Source organism: Trachinotus anak, unplaced genomic scaffold, assembly GCF_046630095.1.
Source record: "Trachinotus anak isolate AG129_WGS33_773 ecotype Australia unplaced genomic scaffold, CSIRO_AGI_Tana_v1 ptg000001l, whole genome shotgun sequence".
Lineage (NCBI taxonomy): Eukaryota > Metazoa > Chordata > Actinopteri > Carangiformes > Carangidae > Trachinotus > Trachinotus anak.
In genome coordinates this window covers 18,439,931-18,463,193 of record NW_027273852.1, presented here as the reverse complement: position 1 = coordinate 18,463,193, position 23,263 = coordinate 18,439,931, and the positions used below count along the sequence as shown (strand labels likewise).

The 23,263-nt window shown below is 40.9% G+C and overlaps 1 protein-coding gene across 2 annotated transcripts in view; it reads left to right on the top strand.

Annotated features, from left to right (window-relative positions):
- Positions 1 to 23,263, top strand: part of man1a2 (mannosidase, alpha, class 1A, member 2) — a 143,076-nt gene that overhangs the window by 25,033 nt on the left and 94,780 nt on the right. For both annotated transcript variants that reach the window (XM_071481993.1, XM_071481984.1), the window contains exon 3: positions 4,348 to 4,609. In XM_071481993.1, coding sequence (XP_071338094.1) covers positions 4,348 to 4,609 — 262 coding nt within the window. The remainder of the gene's footprint in view (positions 1 to 4,347; positions 4,610 to 23,263) is intronic.

Sequence of the window (23,263 nt, the reverse complement as noted above, 5' to 3'; positions counted from 1 at the left end):
TCACAACCACATCTTTTAACGAAAGCCTTTTGCGTATGAGCTTATAAAGCTTATGTGTTTTCATATAAGTAACAGATCTGTTCCCAATACAAATACAAAACACAGGTTTTGGTTGAATGTGATGATACTTGTCAAACTGTTTATTTAAAGGGAAATGTGCAGGGAAATTTCACATCGCTTTTATCATGTCAGAGTCAGTCACTACTTTGATGTGCTGGCATGATTATTATTTGGACAGTACATCACATTATCTGTGCAAATACAAACTCCAAGGCACACAAAGCTGTTCACACCTGCAGACTGACAGCTGAGCCAGCTGTGCTATCATCATGCTTCAGATGACGTGTCGAAGGAAAGGAAGTGTTGTTTCTCTGAAAATGGATTTCCTCGATTCCGCTCTCCTCCTATATTTTCCTTTCCAAATAATTTCTTCAAATTGTTAGACATGTGAGGGAAATGTGGAGACATTTAAGCCAAACAAGAAGCTCCCCATGTTCTTTGAGGGTTTGTAAAGCCCCCCCCCCCCCCCCCCCCCCCCCCCTTAATAAACCTTTTAAAAGTCATATAAACCCTTTATATTCATGCTTTGCTTGTCTGTTTCATTATACAGTCTTCAGCCACTGTCTAATTGCCCAGAAGTGTGCTTTATTACAATTATGCCTGTGATACCAGGAAGCTTATATCATAAACCATACTCAAACCTTATATACTTAACATTTTCACATTTTTTTAAAAACATTTTTTACTCATTTATCAGACGCTTTTATCTAAAGTGACTGACAAGTGAAGGACAATAGTAACAGTGCAGTGGGAAACCTTTGTGTAAGTTTTAGGTGCTGCTTCTATTTAATAAGTGCGTGGAGATTGTACAAGGAAGTGCATCAGAAAGTGCTAGTTAGACATGTTCAGGTTTTTAGGAAAGAGGGTGCTCTCAGAGGAGATGAGTTTTCAAGAGATTCTTGAAAATAGAGAGGGACGCCCCTCCTCTGATAGATCTTGGTAGCTTGTTCCCCAACGGGGAACCTCAAATGAGAACAATCTGGACTGAGATTGCCTTGTTTGTTGAGATGGCAATGCCAGACTACATTCCCTGGAGGAAAGCATTGGCCTAGAAGGAGCATAAGGCTGAATGATTGAGTTCAAGTAGATGGGAGCAGACCCAGAAGTCATACTGAAGGCAAGTGTTAGTGACTTGAATTTGATTCGGGTGGTCATGGGTAGCCAGTATAGGCCGATGAGTAGCAGAGTGACATGAGCCCTTTTGGGTTGATTGAAGACCAGGCTGCTGCGTTCTGGACCATCTGGAAGGGTTTCACTGAGCACAGAGGAAGGCCTGCCAGAAGAGCCTGGCAGTAGGCGAGGAGAGATAACCATGGCCTGGACCAAGAGCTGGGTGGCGTACTCAGTCAGGTAAGGCCTGATTTTCTTGATGTTGTAAAGAGCAAAGCAGCATGACTGAGAGACAGATTCAACACGGTCGGAGAAGAATAATTGGTCATCAAACATGACACTCAGGTTTCTTGCAACCTTAGATGGGGTAAGGGATGAAGAGGCGCAGAGACCGTGGGGTCGTCTGGTGGGAACGACAGTATAGCTGGGTGTCGTCAGTGTAGCAGTGATACAAGAAGCCTTGTGAATGCATAATTGGACCCAAGGAGGTCTCCCTGCTTCCTTTTTTTCTGTAATTTTACTCACATGCTGTGTCTGGATGTACACGTGCAATGTATAAATCCTGACCTTAAATCGCTGCCGTATGAGGAAATAAAAAAAAAAAGAAACCACTCAAGCTGAAGAGCAGGATGATAAAATATCACGTGTAGGAGTTGAATAAATAAATGAGTCTTAATGAGCTGTTTGGAGAATCTGTGTTTGGTCCACAGACACAACACTTAGCCACATGCAGAACAGATTGTTCTTAAATTCATCAAGTGTTTCTCTCTCTGGTCTACATACCAGCTCAAACATTAAACATATTTGAAAAGAAAGCACCTGCAAAGTCGTATTTTTATTTTTTTTAAATGGCTAGATTGTGTTGAATTCTTACTCCTGACAACCTGCATTGCTGTTCTCCTGGAGGAAGACAGGGACTCACATTCTCGGGCATCTCAAACCCAGCAGTGGGTACGGATTGAGTTAAAATGACACTGTTGTTGTTCGGCCAAACAAGCTGAAGAAAAAGAGGAAATCTGTCGCAGTTTGAACAAACATGTAGCAAGGAAAGCTGACCGATTAAACTAACTGAATGAATCTCAGTCACTTGAAGCCATTTCTGTGTCAAAGTGCTTTTTATACTGAGATCTGAATATTGATTGTCTTCTATATCGATTCCTCTACATTTTCCATTTTGTTGAACTGTTTATGGTGATGTCAGCCTGAACATTGTTCACCAGAATACTTTTAGTTGTTCAGTTTTGCCATTAAAGGCTAGAATTCAATCAATTCAGTTTAGTTCAATTTTTATTAACGACACAGCTCATAGGGGGGGCATTGCAAAATAAATTATGATTACCATTTCTTTTAATCTCATAGCTACACATCTGCACTTCTACAGAAAGATTATGCACACACATACGAATGCACACACATGTTCATTCTGAGTATTGTTTTCCCAGAGATGTTGTAGAGCTGTAGGAGGCTTGCAGCTGAGTCCACACGGATCAGCAGGTCATCGGTTCCTCCCACATTTCCTGTGTTTATCTCACTGAGGGTCATTAATAAACAGACTCACATGTTTGCACTCAGATGACACACACGGTTGTTTTTTTCTTGTATTTCTTAAACCCAACAACTCACATCAAACACAGTTTACCATAACAACTCAAGCAATACAACGGGATTGATGGTCAGTTCAGATTTAGTATTTAATTATTCATGTATGAAAATATGAAAATTGTTTGTTTTGATTTAAGATGTTTTTAAAGCATCAACAAAGCTGAAGTTTCCACAGTTTGCTGCTACGAACAAAATTCCACTCTCAAACAGAAAAAAAGTAAAACAGACTCTTTTGCACAAATAAAACCATTTTTATATTTGTGTCCTTCCTCCCACACTGCACCCATCCTCTGAATGTGATAACCACACAGGTTATGCCTGTACATGTGATGCTTAGAGCATTGTCCAGCTCAAACACAAACACAAATCATGGCCTCCAGTAAGCTGACATTCATCGACCTGAATCACAGGTGATGAATTTTTATTTGTCCACAAAACAGCCAAGTGAGGTTTAAAGAAGTTTGTCTTCCTTTGGTAACAGTAGAAGATGAGTACAATGTCATTGTCCTCCTGTCACCTTTGCTCTGGCGCCCTGCTGTGTTTGTTTTTCACTGCTGACCCACATCCTCATGGGGCAGAGTTGCAGCACAGCACCCTGGGGCTTGTACGACCAAGTGAAACTATGATGTTTCTGATGATGTTTCCATCTCGTTCTGGCCTGCCTCCACATTGTGTTACTCTTCACCTGTCCTGTTTCATGGAGCTGTGGGGGTGGGAAGGTTTAGGACGCTCCTGTACCTGATGCGGGCCTGTGTTTGACCCCATGTTTGTGGTGCAAACTGTTGTTGTTGTTGCTGTTTAGCTGAGCTACACAATGTGAGCTTCTCCAAACTGAGCTGACTTTGCATTTATTTGCCGATCAAGTGAAGGTGGTTTGTGGCGAAGCCCGATTTGTAAATATATTATTTTTCTCTGGGACGTGAGGATGTTTAGCTGACGACGTATGATATGTGTCAAAACAGCATATCATACAGCAAGTCCTACACACTGGCTTGACATGACACGTGTTAAAACTCCATAGAAGCAGCAGGTTTATCACACTCGCTCCCTCGCGTCTGCACCCTGACTACTACGTCTGTCAGATTGGTGTGTCAGACCTCTGCTGCCTGCCATCCTCGGGTAGAGCAGAGAGAAGTTTGAGAGATGCATGGCTAAACAGAGACACCAAGCATGTGAAATCTTTGTACAGGCCAAAAAAATGATTAGATCTTCAGCTTTTCTTTTCTTTTTTTTTTTATTTTAAACCTCCATAATGTTTTAATCTGATGTTCGACAGAAGTGTGAATGCTCTCCATAATGTTCCAGAGCCCAACGTGATGTCTTCAAATGTTCAAGTTACAATAACGGTGGAATATCTCTTTCCCAAAGAGTCAGTGTTTGTTGTCCAAGTTCATCTTTAATTAATTTCAAATAGAAATCCCTCTGCACACCTTTATTCTCCAAAAGTCTCTGCTTTTTTGTGTTAACATTACTCTTTGTATGGGCTCCCTGGGAGGACTAGTGGAAGCTAATAGGGGTCCAAAGAAAGAGTAAAGAAAAAACCTCATCCCCTGCCCTTTTCCCTGCCTCCTACAGGGAAGAGGAGGAGAGTCTGCGGGACAAGATTCGGGCAGACCATGAGCGAGCACTGCAGGAGGCAAAGGAGAAGCTAAGAAAGTCACGTGAGGAGCTGCAGGCTGAGATTCAGACAGAGAAGAACAAAGTGATGGAGGACCTGAAAAGGAAGGATACGGGGCCGAAACCCTTGCCACCTGTCCCCATGCCCAAAGTGGTGGGCGTCAGTGATGGAGAGCCACCGGAGCCTGACGTCAAGGAGAAACGCGACAAAATCAGAGAGGTAAGATGACCAGTTATGTTTTCTTTAATATCAAGCCTATAATTAGGTTTGATGTTTATTGGTATTTACTTCAGTGACATAATTTTGAACCATGTACATGGCAGGGTTCATGCAGTAGGTGGTGTAGAAAACTGTATCAAAACTTAGTCAGATGCTACAATTACAAACTGAAAGTGTCAGCTCGGTGCAGCAGCAGTGCAGAGTCGCATCACGTAATGAGAGGAGAGTTGAACAAAAAGACAATGGTGGAGGATTTGGTGTCAAAGTGAAAGGCAAAAGCACCTATTTGGAAACCTGATAACACAACTGAGGCAATCTGCAAACTCTGTCTGATGAAGGCTGCAGCATCTGGAGGTATCACTGTTAATCTACAGATATTGAGCTGACACGTCTTTTCTTGAAAGATGTCTGGAGTTTATTAGCTGGTGGGGAAATCTCCACACTGCCGTGCTTAGTACGTGGAAATCTGTGGGGACTGACTGATGCGTCTGATGAGGTTATTTCACTGATTCCTACTGGTGGGGCTGGATACACACTCCAGGGAATCATGTTACTGTAGCAAGAGAAATCAACGAAACACTGTGCTATTATAGCAAAAGCTGTAGCTAGTTCTCAATATCAATATATTTTATCATTGTCTGCTGTTGTATATTGATCTATCAGTGCGTGGTGTGAGTCCCTCAGTTTTACCATATGATAGAGAACCTCCTCTTTTGCTGCACAAGTCATCTCAGGTTTAGCTTTATAGATATAAACTTATTTCCTTAACTAATTTTGCATCCTCACATATTTGTGTGTTAATCAAAAGATCTAATGTGGGAAATTGATAAGAATGAATGGCTTTTATTGGAGAGAAATTGCCGCTAATAGAGGTCACACAGGATTTTGGGCATTGGTCCGCCGTGACAACATCTTGCAGTAGACTGGGGTGAAAAGTCGTAGCCACAGGATTTGTTTTTGGTGAAATATAAATCCCCAGTGTGTGTGTACGAGGGCCAGTTTGTGCATGTCTGTACTGTACATCTGAGTGCATTGCTGCTGCATGCTGTCTGTTTCGGCGCCAGCTTTTATTGAAGGCAACAGCGAGCCAGACGGTCAGTGCCCGTGCAGAATGCAGATGGTGCTATCTGGTCCCGCTCTCTATAGACACTAAGCCAACCCCAGCCTACCTCCCTCTCTGTGCCCCCCCCCCCCCCAAAGTTCTCCTGCATAATTACCTCATATCGTCTCTCTTGAAACAGCACTTGGAGTCAGACCACTCACCGCACATGGGAGCTGGCCTATTCACTCCGAACCCGCCTTTGTCTCTAAATGTCCCTTTTGTTCCCTTCATAATTACCATTCTGAGAGAATGCCGTACACTCCCAAATGAGCAAGAAACTAGCAGCTGTATGGGCTGCAGCACAGCACACACCCCCTTTTCCTGGTTGCCTTGTGATACCAAGGAGAAATTATAATCGCACACTGCCACACAATAGTGAATATAAGACTGGAGGCAGCCATTTGGCCTGCATTTTGATGCTGTCAGTTCAAGTCCAGGGAGGAGTATCAACGTCCATCTTGTCGTTGTTTATGTTTCATGAGACAGTAAGCAGTAACTCAAGCAGAGGTGGTTATTGAGTCTATTACTACGTTACTTTCAATGGGATTGTCTGACTGTCTTTGCTGCAAAACCTTTTTTTTCTTTGCTTCAAAATGTGGTGCCTTACAAACTGTGACTGTGAAGGATCAATGATCTCTCCTTCTCTAGATCATCTAGTTTTAATGATTGCAGTGGGGTTAATGATCAATTTTGATTATTTTTCCAAGTTTCTAGCTGTGAAGGCAGTTTTACACTGTAGCTGTGTGGCAGTGCTGTCGTTGACATGGTAACAAAACTTAGAAACCTCTTTCCTTCTTTTTTTTAAATATATGTAGTAATTTCAGTGATTGATTTTGACTGTGCAGAGCTGTTGCCACATTTTGTCAAGTTCTCCATATTAAGCAGTTGCTTTCTGTTAGTTCACAGTCTTGACGAGTTGAAAGAAAACATTGTTTTTTGTGAGTTGTGAGGGACGTGTAGTCCAAAATATGCGAACCCTGAGTGGAAAGACCGGGACAAAGACATAGACCTGGGCTTGAGACGTGGAGAAACAGACCAGAGGTAAATGTTATTTGGTGCTATAACACAAAAAGACATCAGATCAATTATGTTGAATTATCCTTTCAATTTTCTTAAATAGTGCTGAATGATAAGCAAGAAAAAATTGTATTCTGATTGCGATATGAGTCAGGATTTCAGTTGCATGGTCACGTTTGCATTTCATTTTCAGTGAAGAAAATATTAAAAAATGATGTGATTTTTGTTGAGTCATGTACCAAACAAACATGTTCCTTTACATCTGGAGGGATATGAATTGTAGGCCCAGGCGTCTTTGTAGCACCACAATTCTTCATTTATGGTCTGTCGTGTCACATTTTACCTTTATCAGCTGCTGTGATTTGGATATTGCACTTGGCCATACCATGATTTTAATATTTTGATTAATTGTTCACCCTTCGTCTTAATATTTTCCAATATTAGACTCTCAGAAACTGACGTGATGCAGTTGCTTTCCTGGCTTATCAGTTAGCATTCACAAATCACAGCATCCCAAACAACTACTGCTAAAATAAACTGGTTGATGTAGCGTGATCTGTCCATCATAAGTGATGATAATGAGTCTATGAGTCTTGATAATTAATAACATTATTCCACTCCACTTCTGCGTCTCGATATCAGCATCTTGGTGGCCTCCATCTGTACTGCTGGTTGCTGGTTGTGTTAACTGTGGAGACTACAGTTTTCAACTTCTTCAGTCCACCGGATTTTGTGGAAACTGGGGAAATTGGTCAGATCGGGCAGAGAGCTTTTGTTTCTGTGTGGAGCAGTCATGTCACTGTTCTCCCAGAAACAGAAATGAGCCTTGCTTCTATTTCCCCCAAATACGTAATTCATTGACTGTACAGAGCACAAAATCCCTCTCGTCTTTTACCACTCGCATTAGCTCAGAGCTCTATGCTCTTTTGGTATTCGACTAATTACACAACCCAGACATTAGTGGCCATTAAACCTTTGTCTGTAGATAGAGAGGGCTTTAGGGCAATAAAAGAAAATGAATGGAATGAATTTGACTATTAACTGTTCCAATACTATTCACCTGTCACATCATGAGGTATTGTTGGCCCAGAGCTGTTAAAGGCTGTTGTGGTTAATGGGCTGCGGTACAAAGACACAGTTCACTTTCTGTAACGTTTTTTCATCACTAATGTTGGAAAAACACAAGTTTAGAAAATAATGCAGAAATCAAGACTGTTTAGTTGAATAGTAGAAAGTAATGGTTTCTGTTACTGATGAGTCAAGAGTATGTAATACAGCATAGTTATTTATGGTCTGTTCTGTCTGATGTATTGAATCTTGAAACTGTGTTCTTGCATTAGGATAAATACAAAACCTCTTGAATTTAGATGTTAGGTTGTTTGGTTAGATAGCTCATTAAAAGCGCACAATTGATGCTTCAGCGTTTTCTTGTATTTTGAGGATCAGACTTTTGAACAGTCGTTGAGAACCAGGTTTTTATTTCATATCAAAAAGGAGAATCTACAAAAAACAGTAGAGAAGTGGGTTCCCAAAGAGGCCCAGATAATGTAAATTCAAAATGATGGACCTACAGTAATGTCGTATGACTGATAATGGCTAAAATGATTAGGTATGTGTGTTACTTGCTGTGTATTGTGATCTCAGTCATAGTGAAATTGAAACAAACCCTGCTTACTCTGCATCTCCACATGCACCGTTTTCAGCATCACGGGCCTTTTAGTTAGTAGATGTATCACTGCTGTAAGCCCTTCTCAAAATGGGCTTGTGGAAGTTACTGTTTTACTCAAAGTAATGAAAAAAGTAGTAATTTCTCACCTTTTAATTTTGACACTTTGGTGATCTATTGATGTCTCTTCAATAGATATAATACAGTAGTTCATTCACTGGACACAGTTAGCCTGGGCAGTGACAGCCTTGGCTAAGACAGGAGGACCACCTTGAGAAGCTCCAACATCATTAATGACTTATCACAGGGAAAAGACACAGACTGCCTCTAACTGGCAGCTGATTAGTGGTAATCGCCGCACAGCTTCACCACGGACTTTACCAGAAAAGAAGAGTCTCTCAGATCTAAATCTCTCGGCCTACTTTGGCTCCTCAGGATGTGTTACAGTGTCTGAAGGCTGTAGCACTGACTGGCGACTTGGCCCTCCAGTCACTCAGCTGTGAGCACTGAGTGTAAAGCAAATGATTACGGATTTGTGGCTGGCACTGTGGAGGGCCAGTGTGTGTTTCTGTACAGAGCTGTGGACTGTGGCTGCAAAGCCCAGATAAATCGATGGCCAAAGCAGTCCTCTGTAGGTCAAAGTCAAGTAAAGTCAAATTTTAATTATATAACCACAAATCACAAATTTGCCGCAAGGGTTTTAACAGTCCGTACAGAGTACAGCACCCTCTGTCCTCAGACTCTCAAATCAGATAAGGAAAAACTCCGCCCCCAACTGAAGAGGGATCCCTCTTTCAGGATGGACAGACGTACAATGTATCATACATCTATAGGATAGAGCATATAGTAGATTTACAGTATAGACAATCAGGACGATAAAATAATAGATTGTAACCATATATGAAGACCATGATCCAGGAGGACATTGACCAACTTTCAGGTACTGCCAAACTGATCGGACCTGAGTCACATAACTTCCACTCAAGAGGCAAAACTAAGCACAACGTTCACCCGTCTAAGAGAAAGAAACAAACACACAAAAGGAGAAGAGAAGCAAAGACAACATGAGCACAAGGGAGAAAGAGAAGGACACATGGACAATGCCGAGACTCCTAGTAATCAAAGATCTAGATCCAGATCCAGAACATCTGGAATGAGCCGACAGCCAGAAGAGAGAGGGAGAGAGGCCCCAGGGTGGCTGCTGCTCCAGCACAGAGAGCCTGAGTGAAGAGAGAGGACAGAGAAGGAGAAAATGGAGATGGGTGCACAGCCTGCCTGCTCATGTGCTTGAGGGAATAAACCAAGGAATCAAAGGAATCACCCTCTTCCAGCCCCTGTTACATAAAAGGCTCATAAAATCATCTCTTTTCTTAAGGATTGCAGTGTTAATTTGTGCCAAACAATGAGCACTTCTCCTCCTTCAGACAACACAGTATATCATTCGAGTCTAACACAATTAGCAGGGTTAAAAAAACGGATATAAATGGGTAGTTTAAAAATGTTCCAGCCATTCCTTGGTTGTGCGTTGTAGCTGTTTGTTTTATTTTCTCTTGAACATGGATTGTGGCAGGGCAGCAAATTATTTTTTGTAAGGCAACGTGTTTGCTCGTGTAATGCTTGATGCTGTCTTGTGAGCCAGCCTTTCAAAGCATGTGGTAGGGAGGTGGCATTTGACAACCCTTCCTTTCAACAGAAGCCATTATCTACACGTCTATACATTATATATGGCTCTATATGTCACAGGACTCCCAGCTGCCAAATGTATTCCTTAATGTCAGCATTAACCCTTAAGAAAGTGGACATTTAGAAGAAGACGTCAATGAGAAATAGAAAGAAAAGTTATAAAAGAATAAAGAGCTGAGCTGAGAGGGAGAACATACCGAGACACCTCATAGATCTTTCAAATGCATTAGTACATTCATGTTTTTTGCAGGTTTTTTTTCCTGAACATTTCAAACTTCCTGTAAAACTGATTCCAAGGACTGAGCACATACTCCACAGTCTTATGAAATTGTCATTGACATGTTTGAAGTACCTGAACTTGTTCTTTCTCTATTTTTATTTTGTTTTGTTCAATAGACATTTTTGTTTAATAATTTCATAAATTCATTCCCTTCTCTTCTTCTGTGTTTTCATCTTGGAGAGGGCATATAGCCCTGATATTCATGTGTCTCGTATCAGCATTAAAGTAAACCTAGCTCAACTTTTGTTATTTCTTCCTTTGCCTTTTTTGAACAGAAACCTCTGAATGAATGATTTCATTTGTTTGCCTCACCCTATCAAACCCTCTCACCACCTGCTTTGATATAATTTGGCCTTGAAAAGAATAAGCCTTCATCCTTTCCCAGCTCTTGTCACAGTATTTCCTTCCTACTGTTTCTCAATTTCATGCTCATTCCAGGGTAACAGGAATATTTTGTTACAGCTTGTGTCAAGGTCGAGTCACATGCAACAACACTATAGACTACTGCCTAAAATACTCTTAAACGCACAGTAGGTAACCTCACTGTCTCTCACAGCTATAAAAAAGACAGCGCTGGGTGACACTGTGAAGTAGTGTGGGAACATGGGAGTTGTTGTCTTCACCACCATTGCCTTCAGCTACTCCCAGTTTGGGTTTCTTCAGTGTCAATAAGGTTTGCACTGGCAGCTGAATTATCCACAGAGGTCTCCTCCCCTCCATAACCAACAGACCAGGTGATTAAAAGCTGTGGAAACAATAAATAAAACAGTTTCACTTTAAATTTTCACCTACACAGTTCAGTGGACACAGGTTGTCTCTGAGTGGCTTGGAGGTTTGCCTGGCTTTTTTCTCTGATAACTTCAGGACCAGATGTCAGATGGCTAAAATCCTCATCCAGGCAAAATATATGGTTGAAAAACCAGGGTATAAACCAAGGTTTAAAAAGTGTATCTTAAAAATGTGGTTTCTAACTAGAGAAAAGTCAATTTTGAGCTTCTGGCAGGCTACCACAAAGCAGAGGCATTCACAAAGGGGCTATGATGTCATTGACAGGCAACCAAAAGAAATTGACTGATACAGTGATTAAACACATATTTCTCTATGTTTGAGAATTGCTGGAAACATTTGGGATAGTGGAAATACACAACATGGTCATTTTAAGACATTTTAATTGGAATACTTGCATATTATAAGTTCACTCAGCACCTTATTAAAACAATTAAAAAAAGTAGTATTATACCTTACTGGAACACTACTAATAACGTCATGGATTACAGTGGTCCACAGAGGGAACGATATGTTGTTTTCAAAGTGTTTTGCTGTGATTAGGGAATGTGATGTGGGCAAAGCAGTCTTTTTTTGTTACTCCATTAGGCTCATTTTTGATCAGACTTTGCTGTGAATGCACCTCAGTGTACACTACGAGTGATGCAGGAGCTATGACAGACCTTTCAGCATCAATGCCAGATCACTCATAAAGCATGTAAATGTATGTGTGCACACTCCTTATTGAACCTGATTCCATCTCACAGCTTCTCAACCACTTGTTGATGTATGGGAAAAGGCTGTCAGAAGGCAGGAGCTGTGTACACAGACAGCTACATTAACACCCAGTTTAAAATATCGATGATCACAGACGGCAATGAAAATTCTAATCAGATGCTGTGATTATTCTCATGAGGTCCTTGAATAAATATTTCTGAGCACAATGCCAAAAGACGTAGGTGTTTGTTATTTGATTTTATCCCACACTACATGCGCACAGTACACCTCGGTCAGTATAAAGTATAATTTTATGCATATTATATTTGCAAAAATGCCAATATTTTATGTTTATAATTTATCTTTTCTTTAACTCCTGAATAGCTGTGTCTTTTCATACCTTCAAATAGGGGTGAGTGGAAAAATCTATTCACTTCAGAGTCACGATGAGGATTCTGAATCAATTCACAATTCCCAGAAAGAGATTTTTGTAATAACATTAGATGATGTTTTGTTGACGGAGCAAAAAATATGGAACTCAACCACAAGGGTACAGTCCAGCAGCTGGACGCTGAACATGATGCAGGTACTAGTGCAGTGTGTAGTTTAGCATCACAAAAGGGAAACGTTCGGTCAGTCTTGGCATCTAATGACGTAATAATTAGCTTTGCAAGAAAAAAAGATGAAGTGTTTTGACCGTTAGATGCTCCCTAGTTAATGCAATTAACTTAACGAATAACTTGAATTAAAAAAAGCTGCATAGTCTCACAAACCTTTCTCTGCATTTTCTGTTAGTGACAGAAAGACCAGTTAGCCCCTTAGAGCCGTCCACTTGTGATCAGATCACTCAGGACGGATGTTAATACCAGGTCTGAACAGGGCCTAAGTGAAGGGCAGATGTAATGATCCTTACCAATTAGAGCTCAGGTGATGGAGGGGGCGTGACAGTGAAGCTGGCAGAGGACAGGATCACCCTACAATAGCTGACTATCCCAGCTCCACCTCCAGCTTTGTTTCCTCTTCCAACCAGATACAACTGAAAAAAGACTAAATAAAACCAGGGCCATCATTTATCTGCCTAAATCAGTGAGCAAGATCACAGGAGTGACAGTGAAGTTTTCACTGTTTTCCCGCCTTATCTTTGCTGTGTTTGAGCATGTGTGTGAGTCTTTGTCTGTATATCTTGAATTACTAGGACGGTCCGCCTGATCGCTGCTGGAGCTGTCGTTTGTAAAACTGTGCAACATGCAACCATGCAAGAGATAACCAGGAAGCATTCTTTCTTTGAAGTGAGTGTGCAGTGCAGAAAGAAAACTATGCTTTCAATATCTCTGATGGCTGACGTATCAGAATTGGCTGCCAAAGAGAACGTTGGAGGGCTATAATTGGGAGAGGATTCCTGTTGGTCCTAAGGGGCCCAGCAGAAAAGTTGCATGTGTGGGACGCTTATATTTTTATGTGGAACATGGGATTGAAAACTAAATTTAACATATTATAATAAGGTATCATTTGTCTTTGCTATAATCTGCTGTCGCAGCCCCACTATTAGCTGAGAGAGCTGATGTTTGCATTAAGCAGCTCCATGCAGAGGTGAAATTAAAAGACCAAAGCCAAAATGTGTTTAAAGCAAAACTTTTTATTTTCATAAACACAGATTTTCTTCTACCATAACTCCACCAAGCGCCCACAAATCTCCTTCAGCAATCATAAAAACAGGGCTCAAACTTGTTGTTTTCATTTCCCACCTTGCTGCAATCAAGCGTGTGTTTGTTAACCAATGTAAACATCACAAAATCTTCCTCACAAACTTGCCAATCATTGCAAGGTGTTCATTGTGAATCAGCTACAGCTTCATCTCAACTTTTTAGCAACAGCAGAGCCTTCTTTCCGTTCAGTGCCTAAAGACAACACCAACACATTTTAGTATTTAGTGATATTAGTCACATTTTGTTGGGCCATCATCAGGTCTTTCATACTGTAAACGCAATACATATTTACCTAATTATTAAAGAAGTTGTATATCACACCTGGTCTCAATACCCAACCAGAACCAGGTGCTAATCTGGGCTGTAAGGATGTGGGCAGCTAGTGACTTAAAATGTAGCTCCAGCCCTTACCTGCTCCAGTGAAGAGAAGTTTATATTCTGCTTTGCAGTTACAGTTCACCTTTGTCAACATTTCGTGATGGTGCCAGCAGCAGTTGCCATGGCAAATCTGAATCAATGAAAGGCCACATGAGAAGTTGTCGTTCTCATTGCACCCTGCAGACATCTGCTCATGAGGACGAAGAGCACCCGTTTTCTAACTGTCCTGCAAGTAACTGCATGAAGTTAGATATTTACTCAGCTGCTCTGCTTCATGGTAACACTTACTAAGCGCTGCATTTACATGTGAACAGGTTGATGACTCAACAGTTTCCTTGCAAAGTGCTTTATTGCCCTAAATATTTACCTTATTTTTACATAAGCAAAACAAAACTGACTTTGAAAGACTCCCACCTCCCACCCCACCACTGTCAGTTCACATCTGCTGAAAATGATGATGCAATAAGGAGTAATGAATGATGGAGCGGTAGGGACCCATGTTGCACAAAAATTGTTCTCAAGCTAAAAGTGAAATTTCTCAAGTGAAATTACATATTTTTGTTATTTTTTCTACCATTTGTAAATCTACTTTCAAAACAGTATAGCTGTCTTTAGAAAATTTGAAAAAACAAAAAAAATTGGTAATTATTGAATACTTGCACCCTGTCAAATCTAGATGGCTGGTTAGTTTGAGAAGGTGAACAGACACTGTAGCTTAGCTAGTGCACAAAATACGAAAAAACACTGTTTTTCAAACTGAAGTTCTAGTTGAGATCTTTAAAAAAACAAAGCTGAAACAACTCAAAATTGTACTGGTGATGTTTAGGATACCAGTGTACAATCGGTATCCAGCCTTTACCCTGTACTGCACTAAATACTTAAGATGACTCATCCTCTACCTCTTAGAAAGGCTCACTGTGAAAATATGATGTCTTAGCTTCTGAGCAAGGTAATTGCAATGTTACACAGGGAGAGGATGACTCATATCCACCTTCTTCAGCTCAGATCTGTTCGTAGGAAAATCTGAAAGACAGTTTAAATTCTTTGATGACCAGAGAACGTTAATATATTGTGTTGAACACCGTCCTGTGTGTGGGTGCTACATTACAGGCTTCAGTGGAGGACATAAATTAGGTCCAGCACAGGTATAGATAAAAACAACAGATGGGAATATCTGTTTTGACAAATCAAATTAATGAAATACCTGACAAATACAGGTAATAGATACTGTAATAAAATGATAGTCACCTATTAAAAGTTCACCAAAATCTTTACTCGTTTATATATGTCTTTGGTTTCTTATCATCGTCACTTGGATTAAAATGTGGCTCTTTAGACCTGCTCATGGTCTCTTGAGAAAACATATAAACACATTGTTCATTCCAGAAATGGATAAAACTGCCATGATGCTGAGAGTGGAGAATTGTTAGATTTGTATGTAGGATCCATACATCACACTGTGGTAACTGTATCTTAACCCATTATCTAGAACTCCTGGCTCGGAAGCTGTATAAAAAGAGCTCTAGATTCTTTTACTGTGTTGATTTCATGGGGAATTTATTACCACCCTGTGTCTAAGTGCCATGAATGTATTTACTGCAAGAAGCAATTCAGATGTCACACTCTCACCACCCTCGTGCATCTTCTGAAAGGCCCTCCGTTAAGCCAGATAGAAAGCCTCCATGGGGCGTGCTGAAAGGAGATGGGAAAGTCGAGGGCGGGCGGACAGGCATTTTAAATCAGTCAAACTGACTCTGGAGGTCGCTCACAGCAGCACATAAGTTCAGCTCAGCTCTCCAGCTCCCCAAACCTCCAAAAGCTTGTCACTGTGTGCCTCTTCTGGGGGAGCTAAGCTGGTTTTTAATTTTTTCTTTTTTTTTTCTATTCAAACAATGGCAAAAGTAATGGCCTTGCTCTGTGCTGCTGGCTCGAAGGGGATTTATGAATATTTCAGTACCCTGTGGTTGTCTGTGTCCGTACATTGTAATTGTGTGTGTGTATGAGACCGTGTCACATCAGGGATGAGGGTGCATGAATCACAGCCGTTGGTCCTTTGGGGAGGAGATGGCTGGGGGCAAATTGTGCTTCTTTTCTAGAGCAGGCAGCAAGCAGGAAATTGGCTGGCACTGTGAAGGTCACAGCTCCTAATAGACTGTGCAGTCTTGTTGGACATCAAGACGGAGGCCAACCTGCCAGGTGTGAGCTGATTTTTTTTTTATCTGTGCATAAAAGAAATGCAAGAAAGCATGTCCTTGGTATTAATGTATAATTTCAATTACAGGTTCTGTGTATATTAGAATATGTCTTCAAGCTCCATAAAACAATTGTGGAGCAGTCTTAATGAAGCCTGACTTAAGTGTTTACCACAGGTTGAGTGTTAATTTGTTGTGGTTGACCCTTGGGCAGCGTTAAGCACAGAGAGATTTCAGCAAAGCAGCAGTGCTGGAAATATGTGACTTATCTCCCACTGCCACATTATTGCATCTTTTAAATCAGTCTGCTCTTTTTAAAAATTTTTAAACCGATGAAATGGAAATACAAACAAGTCTTTTGGGTGGGCCGACCGCATGAATTCATCAAATGAGAACCACTGCTGCCTCCCTCATCAAACCCAGCACTGTATTTGTGGCCTCACTCTTTCACTCTCTAGTTTGTCCGTTGATAGTAAGAGGAGGGAAAGAGAGGTTTTTAATCTCCCTCAGACTATGACCTTAATAACATAGGGCCACTCCTGGGCTGCCAGTTCGTTCCAAAAGCGAGCTCGACCGTATAATGTGGAATGATTAATACATTTACAGCGGCGGTATAGAGACAGGGCCTCGTAGATATAAGCAGATCAGCGCAGATGGAAGTAATGGACGTGCACAGTGACAGTCTTCCCAGTCTTCTCAGGCACAGAATAAGACAAGGCATGATTTATTGAGTCGGTGCCCAGGTCCTCAGACACAGATACCACAGGTGATAGAGAGTGTGAATATAGATGTGTTTGAACTGGGGACAGGACCAATTGAGATAAGTTAACTGATTGATGATGATGATGATACAGTGTGTGAGTCTGGGGTCACCTCCAGCATGGCCTTACAATGACAGATAACAATAACAGCAATGTGTATCTTTTTGACTTGGTACAACAAATTCCTTATGCTGTTAACTATAAGGTAGCAATGCTAGCATTGACTAATGGTCCTGCATCATTACATCACTCTTTACTGTCTGTCTGTTCAGTTAACTACAGCTGTGCTGGGATGTACTGCACACTTTGAATACTTTAAACATTTAAATTATGTAGTCTGTAAAAAATCAAAATGTATCAGTTTACTCAATAAGTTATTGGTATCAGGTATACACTATAATAACTGGTATGAATAGCAGATCAGCGGCCTTACCCAATGATTTGGACATACTGTATCTAATGGATTATCAAGCACACAACACTACTGCACCGACTGTCCGCTTCCCTTTATCACTAAAACAAATGCAAAAGCACAAAAGGAGTCAGAGGAGTAGAGGAAACGTGTGCTTCATCCTTGGTTACATGCAGATGCAGATAATTGTATCAGCAGATACAATTATCTGCAGACTGCGGAGTGACAGATTTTGCCAGAGGTGGCAATCCAAGCAGGCTCTCCACACATGTCCAGGAATATGAGCGTTGACACTGTGTGTGCCCTGGCTTCAACACAATTAGCTCTAGTGGTGGGCTGGAGAGGGGGGAAAACCCACAGTAATTAACAGGTGGCAAACCTAATAAGAAAAAACAACAGTGACTTTACACAGGGACTAGCTATATTTATCACTTATTCACTGCTGCTTTACTCACTTGACTTCAGAATGACTGTTTTACTGACCTGTGTGTGCCCTCGTGTCATGCAACATAGAAATTAGGCCGCCATCTGCGCTGATGACGTGTCCTTCTTCCTCAAACGCTTCCCAAAGTTGTACTGCAGCAGTTATGAAGAAGTGGAGCACAAATATACATAGCACCACTTTGATAAGCCCTCAGACATTAATGAAACTCTGCCCACAAAATCATGGTAAAATGTATGAAGACTTAAATTGATAATAATTTAAACTCCAGGCAATAAATAATTTCTGTCTTGTAGACTTGTGTCGCATGGAAATCACATTGTATTGAAATTGTGAGGGGAAAGAATTATACACAGAGAGATACAGTATATGTTAACTATCCAATATTAAAAATATACTGTTATATGGAATTTAGGCCAAACCGCCTCAACCCCAGGATAACAGGGTATTGCAATGTGACAAGTACAGCAACATTTTCTCGGCATATCTAAAATTTTTGTCTTGATTTCACCTTTACAAGGATCAGTGTTCACTGTCATCCTGCAGGTTTCAATGATCCGTTTACTGCAGAATAGTATAGTATAGTCAGTATATTGCATCAACAAAAACATTTGTCAGTGTTTTACCAAAGTAAATGTTGCTTATTTCTGCATTTGAACCAAGTGAGACTGTTTCAGTTTAAAAACAGTAAACTTTGAGAGAGAAACCACACACATGGGGGAATTTAGATAAAATAAAAAACCTGTTTATCTCAGTATTGGTATTGGCAAAAATGCCATCGTAAACTTAATTAAAGAAGCGGCCCACCAGGCTGTCAGTCTGTTGACATTTTACAAGGGCCCGTGCCATCGCAAATTGGTAGTTGTTATTTGGAATTTAAAATGGCTATTTTTCTGTACTACCTAATTAAAATAAAGGTATTAAAAAGATGTGAATAGCAGAGAGATGTGTTTTCAAAGCATTATAATAAAGTATATTTGTGGAAAGGATTACAGTGATTCCAGCCTTACCAAGCAGCTGCCACAGAAAAGAGGATGAATCATGCAAAGGGACAGACTGTTTGTCGGTCTGTGCTACTTTGGAGAGTTGTCAGGGTTGAACAGGCTGTCTTCATCCTACACCACAAGCTCCTGGGCTCTGTCATGCTCCACAGTCCCAGATGTAGTAATTCACAGTGGGTTCTAGCTGACAAGAGGACTAACCACCATCAGGACTCACAGGGAGTCACAGCTGAGTGTGAGCGGGGAGGCGGTGGAGCACAAAGTGAACATTGGATAGGATAGGAACCTTTGACATGATGTGGATTGAACATGGTTTATTAACAAATATAACCTTCCTGGACTGGTTTTGATAGGCGTAAGAAATTTATATCCAGTTAAGTTTAAATTTACTGCTTGAGATATTTTTCTTGTATAGAACTAGAGACGTGATGGCTACACAGTCTCATGGGGGTTGGAATATTTTCCAAGAAACGGTTTCTCAGCAGCTTGGCATCTGCTCAAAGGGAGTCATTTACCACAGAACACAGGGTCTTGATTGATTTTCTGTTGTTGGAAACCAATGTAGAGACATGATTTCAGCTTTACAGGAAGGGAGCAGGTGAGTGAGAGTGGGTCTGTCATTGAAATTCTGAAGTAAACATGTGAGACAAATGAAGAAGGCGGCCCACAACACCTCCTGGGCTTTGGCATTTGACAGGCTCACAACCAACTCCAATGCATATTAATTTACTCCTACACTGTGAGTGGGGCCCATACTAACAAGTAATTAAAAGCAATAGTATGCCTGAAAAGAATGTACCAGTTGTGTCAGATAAATTTCACAACAGTGAAACACGCACATATCTTTACCTCTGTTGCCTTGAGTCAAGATATTTGCATGTGTTGCTATGGATACACACTCCATAGACCGCAGTAGATGTGTGTGGACAAACCTAACACAGTGGTTTGGTAGAAGTCATGGTAACATCAGCCTCTTGAAACGAAAATCCCAGCCATAGTTATTAGTCTTCTGAAATAAATGTTATTGGAACGTTCATCTTGCTGTCTCCGTGTGACATTTTGAGTTGTTTTCTCCTCTGAAAGTGATCCATGGACCGTCCCCCTCATTGTCATTGCTTCTGCCGAAAGCTTGTCTCGGCATAACGCTTTAATAGCACGTTAATTTATGGCTTGTATCTCACAGTGCTGAACAAGAAAATGCATCATTTAACAGAATTTCCTAACTGCTCAGATTTAACCATACAGCAGGCTGTAAAACCAAAGCACTGAGCTCAAACTGACTTAGGTAATACTGCCTATACTGGCAATACTAGAGACCTTTTGACATCACACAGAGCTATTTGGTTCATTTTTTTAAATATTAGAAATATTATTTGATGCTGGTTAAATTTCCCTTTTCAGAGATCAGGAAAATGTTGGGATTGGCTCCCAAGTGTTGCTGTGATGCCTCTGCAGCCAGTTTTGCAGTAATTGTGAAATGAACCAACCACTTTTGCCAATGCAAACCAATTTCCTCCACCCTGTCCTTGTGGTTCTCAAGATGGTGTGATGGCAAGATGTGGCTGTCAGAATCAATCAGAATTTTTTAGCGTAATGTCCAATTAGTATTCCAAGGTCTTTGAAATGAGCAGTTTGTCAACATTGTCAAACTCCCTGCACTGTTGCGCCTGTCCTTGGCATATGGGCCAATCAAAATTTGATGAAGCATCCAATCAACACAGATCACAGGGAGCCAGCCAATGCTTAAGTGTCCATGTCACTGTGTGTATTAATTTGATTTATAATCTGCGGTGTGTGTGCATGGAGTGCGTCATGGAAAGCCATGAGGCCAAGAACACAATGAAACTCCTGGCCCTTGTCTTTATTAGCTTGGCTGCCTGCCTGCTCCAGAGAGAGGGAGCAGGAGAGATGGAGGATCTGGATGCTAATCCCCACATGGTGGCATAAAGAGGCAAGCAGGTAGGCAGGCAGGGAAGAAGGCATAGCTTGGCAGGACATAAACAAATCCTACTGATATGAATTTTGGTTGGTTGTCACCGTAGTACATCTTTGTTGCAGGTGGCTTTTTCAAGGTGTTTTTCCACCAAAAGTTCCAGGAAGTTAAATTTCCAAAGAACTAGTGTCCATGAAGCTTTCCAGAGGCAAAAGATTCTTCCAGAAAATTGTTATTCATGTTTCCACAGCAGGTCCACATCCCCTGGAAGATGAAATTTGTCTGCTGAGGTATCCAAAGTCCGATGGTTGCCTTCTATGTCAGTTATAAGCATGACAATACAGCATGATGATGACATTTAAAGCTTTGTATGAATCTCTTGGGCTGCTCCATCCTGACACTTGTCGGCCACAAACTACAAGCAAAACAGCATATTTACAATTGCAGGTTTTAAAAGATGCCTGGTGTATAACAGTGCTGTGGAAAATGCTTGCTTGACCACTCAGCAGCGTTCAGTGCTTCAAGTCCCATCCTGAAAGATCCTGAACCTCCACAAAGTACTAGCCATTGAACAGGGAATTTCTTTGGGGTAAAACTATCCCCCCACACTTAATTTGGAGCCTGGTAAAGGTTCATGTTCCTTGGGGGAAAGTTCTTCTGGTAGAAACACACCTTTTGTTTTTTACTGCCTGTGGTGGCACACACATTGTCTCTTGCGCTGACATTGCAGAAGGAACAGATGCACAAACACTCAGAGCCTTGCTGTTACATAGATGGCCCACCTGAGCAAGTCATAAATGAAATTTGACCCATATGACTGAACGGTCACATCAGTAACTGCAGGTTGCACACATACCCTGACAGACTTAAACAGATGTACGTACACACTCATGCTGCACACCACTTACTCTCCTCTCTCCTCTCGTACTGCACTAAGTAAGTAATCCCTATTGCAATTATCCTTCCTTTGTAACAGGTTGCACGCTTTGTATTTCAGCCTTACTCTTACCACAGCAGCATGCCACCCCTGTGGCATTACTTATTATCTTCTCACCTGTCTGTGTATTTGCAGGCTCCTCCAACCCAGGTAGTGTCAAATCAGCTTTTAAATCCAATTGTAACTAGTTTGCATCCGGATGATGTAACAGCAACTGATTACTGATTCAATGAAAGTAACTTTTTTTTTTGTGTGGAGCTATATTAGCATGGCAGATCAGTTCAATCTGCTGTAGGGGAAAGACATGTCAGAAATAATAATTCATTGTATGAATTTATCTGTATTTGGGAAAAAATTGAATCCACTGTTGATGATGCGTGGTGTGTAATCCGTCAGCCTAATTGGAAGCATGACAGATTTTTAAAGAGCCACTTTAAAGGTAGAGGAGTATGTCTCAGTTGGGATTCTTTTAACATAAATGCTCAACTATTAATATTTTGGCACAAACTTTATTTCATTTTTATGTGTTTTTTTCCACTTAACTATAACAAATTAATCATTACAATTGTATTTTTATTTTATTTAATCAGGAAGTCACATTCAGATCAAGATCTCTTTTACGTGAGACCTAAGTACAGAAAATAAAATAAAATAAATAACAAAGAGAATTATTCATAGCAGAGACACAAAATTGTGATTTTAAATATACATCCATATAGACTACAGTGATTTAAATATAAAGTACCAGTAAAAAGTTTGGACTTTGTATTTGTAGTAAAAAAAAGAGTGTAACGAGGGAAAAAAAAGGGTATTTAGAAGAGAGATTATGTGAGAACAGTTACAGCCCAAGTCAGTAACACCCTTTTGCCACCAAAATTAGTGGATATAAGCATTTTTAAACGCACGTAAATCCGCTAATAAAAGCCGATTACTGCATTTTCTGCTGCCAGTTGAGTTTGTCTTTCTGATTGGACTGAGGACACACACAGACACAGGTGGAGGAGTGAGCTGCTAACTGCTGTGTAAACTGGTAAAATGGATCTGTCACGTCTCATCTCCTTGTTGGTGTACCTGTAAAAGTGTCGGAGCCTCTAGGTGAAACACTTCGATTGGTGATTGCGTATTTTAAAAACTAATTTCAGGGCTGCAGCTCACTCTGTCATCCCCTGACGCAGTGTAACCACAGTGTTTCTGGTTGAACAGCACCACGCTGGGCAGGTGACAGGTGTGTTCACAGTGTCTGTGCTCTGAACAACGTCACAGCAGGAAAAGGGGTGAACATTAGCATGTTGTGTTTACATCAATGCCAACTGGAGCCAGAGCTGATAAATACCTGCGTCTACTGCAGAGTCATTTGACCCAGGTGTGAATGCAGATTGAGCCCTTTTCCATCGGCAACAAAAGCCTGATGTTAGCAGGTCTTTTGACCAGTGGAACAGGGGCTTAAGCCTACTGACCACATTACTGAATTGGCCTTTTGATATCAGTGTGTCAAGTTTCAGTCTGCTCTGTAAATTATTCTAGACAGAAATTGTTCTCTTTTGAAATGGTCAAGGTTGAATCAAGTAACAACTGCACAATATCAGACCCTCAGTGAAAAAATACTTTTGTTATAAGAGAAAAAATCTAGAGTTCAACAGGAGCAACACAGTGCAGGATCAG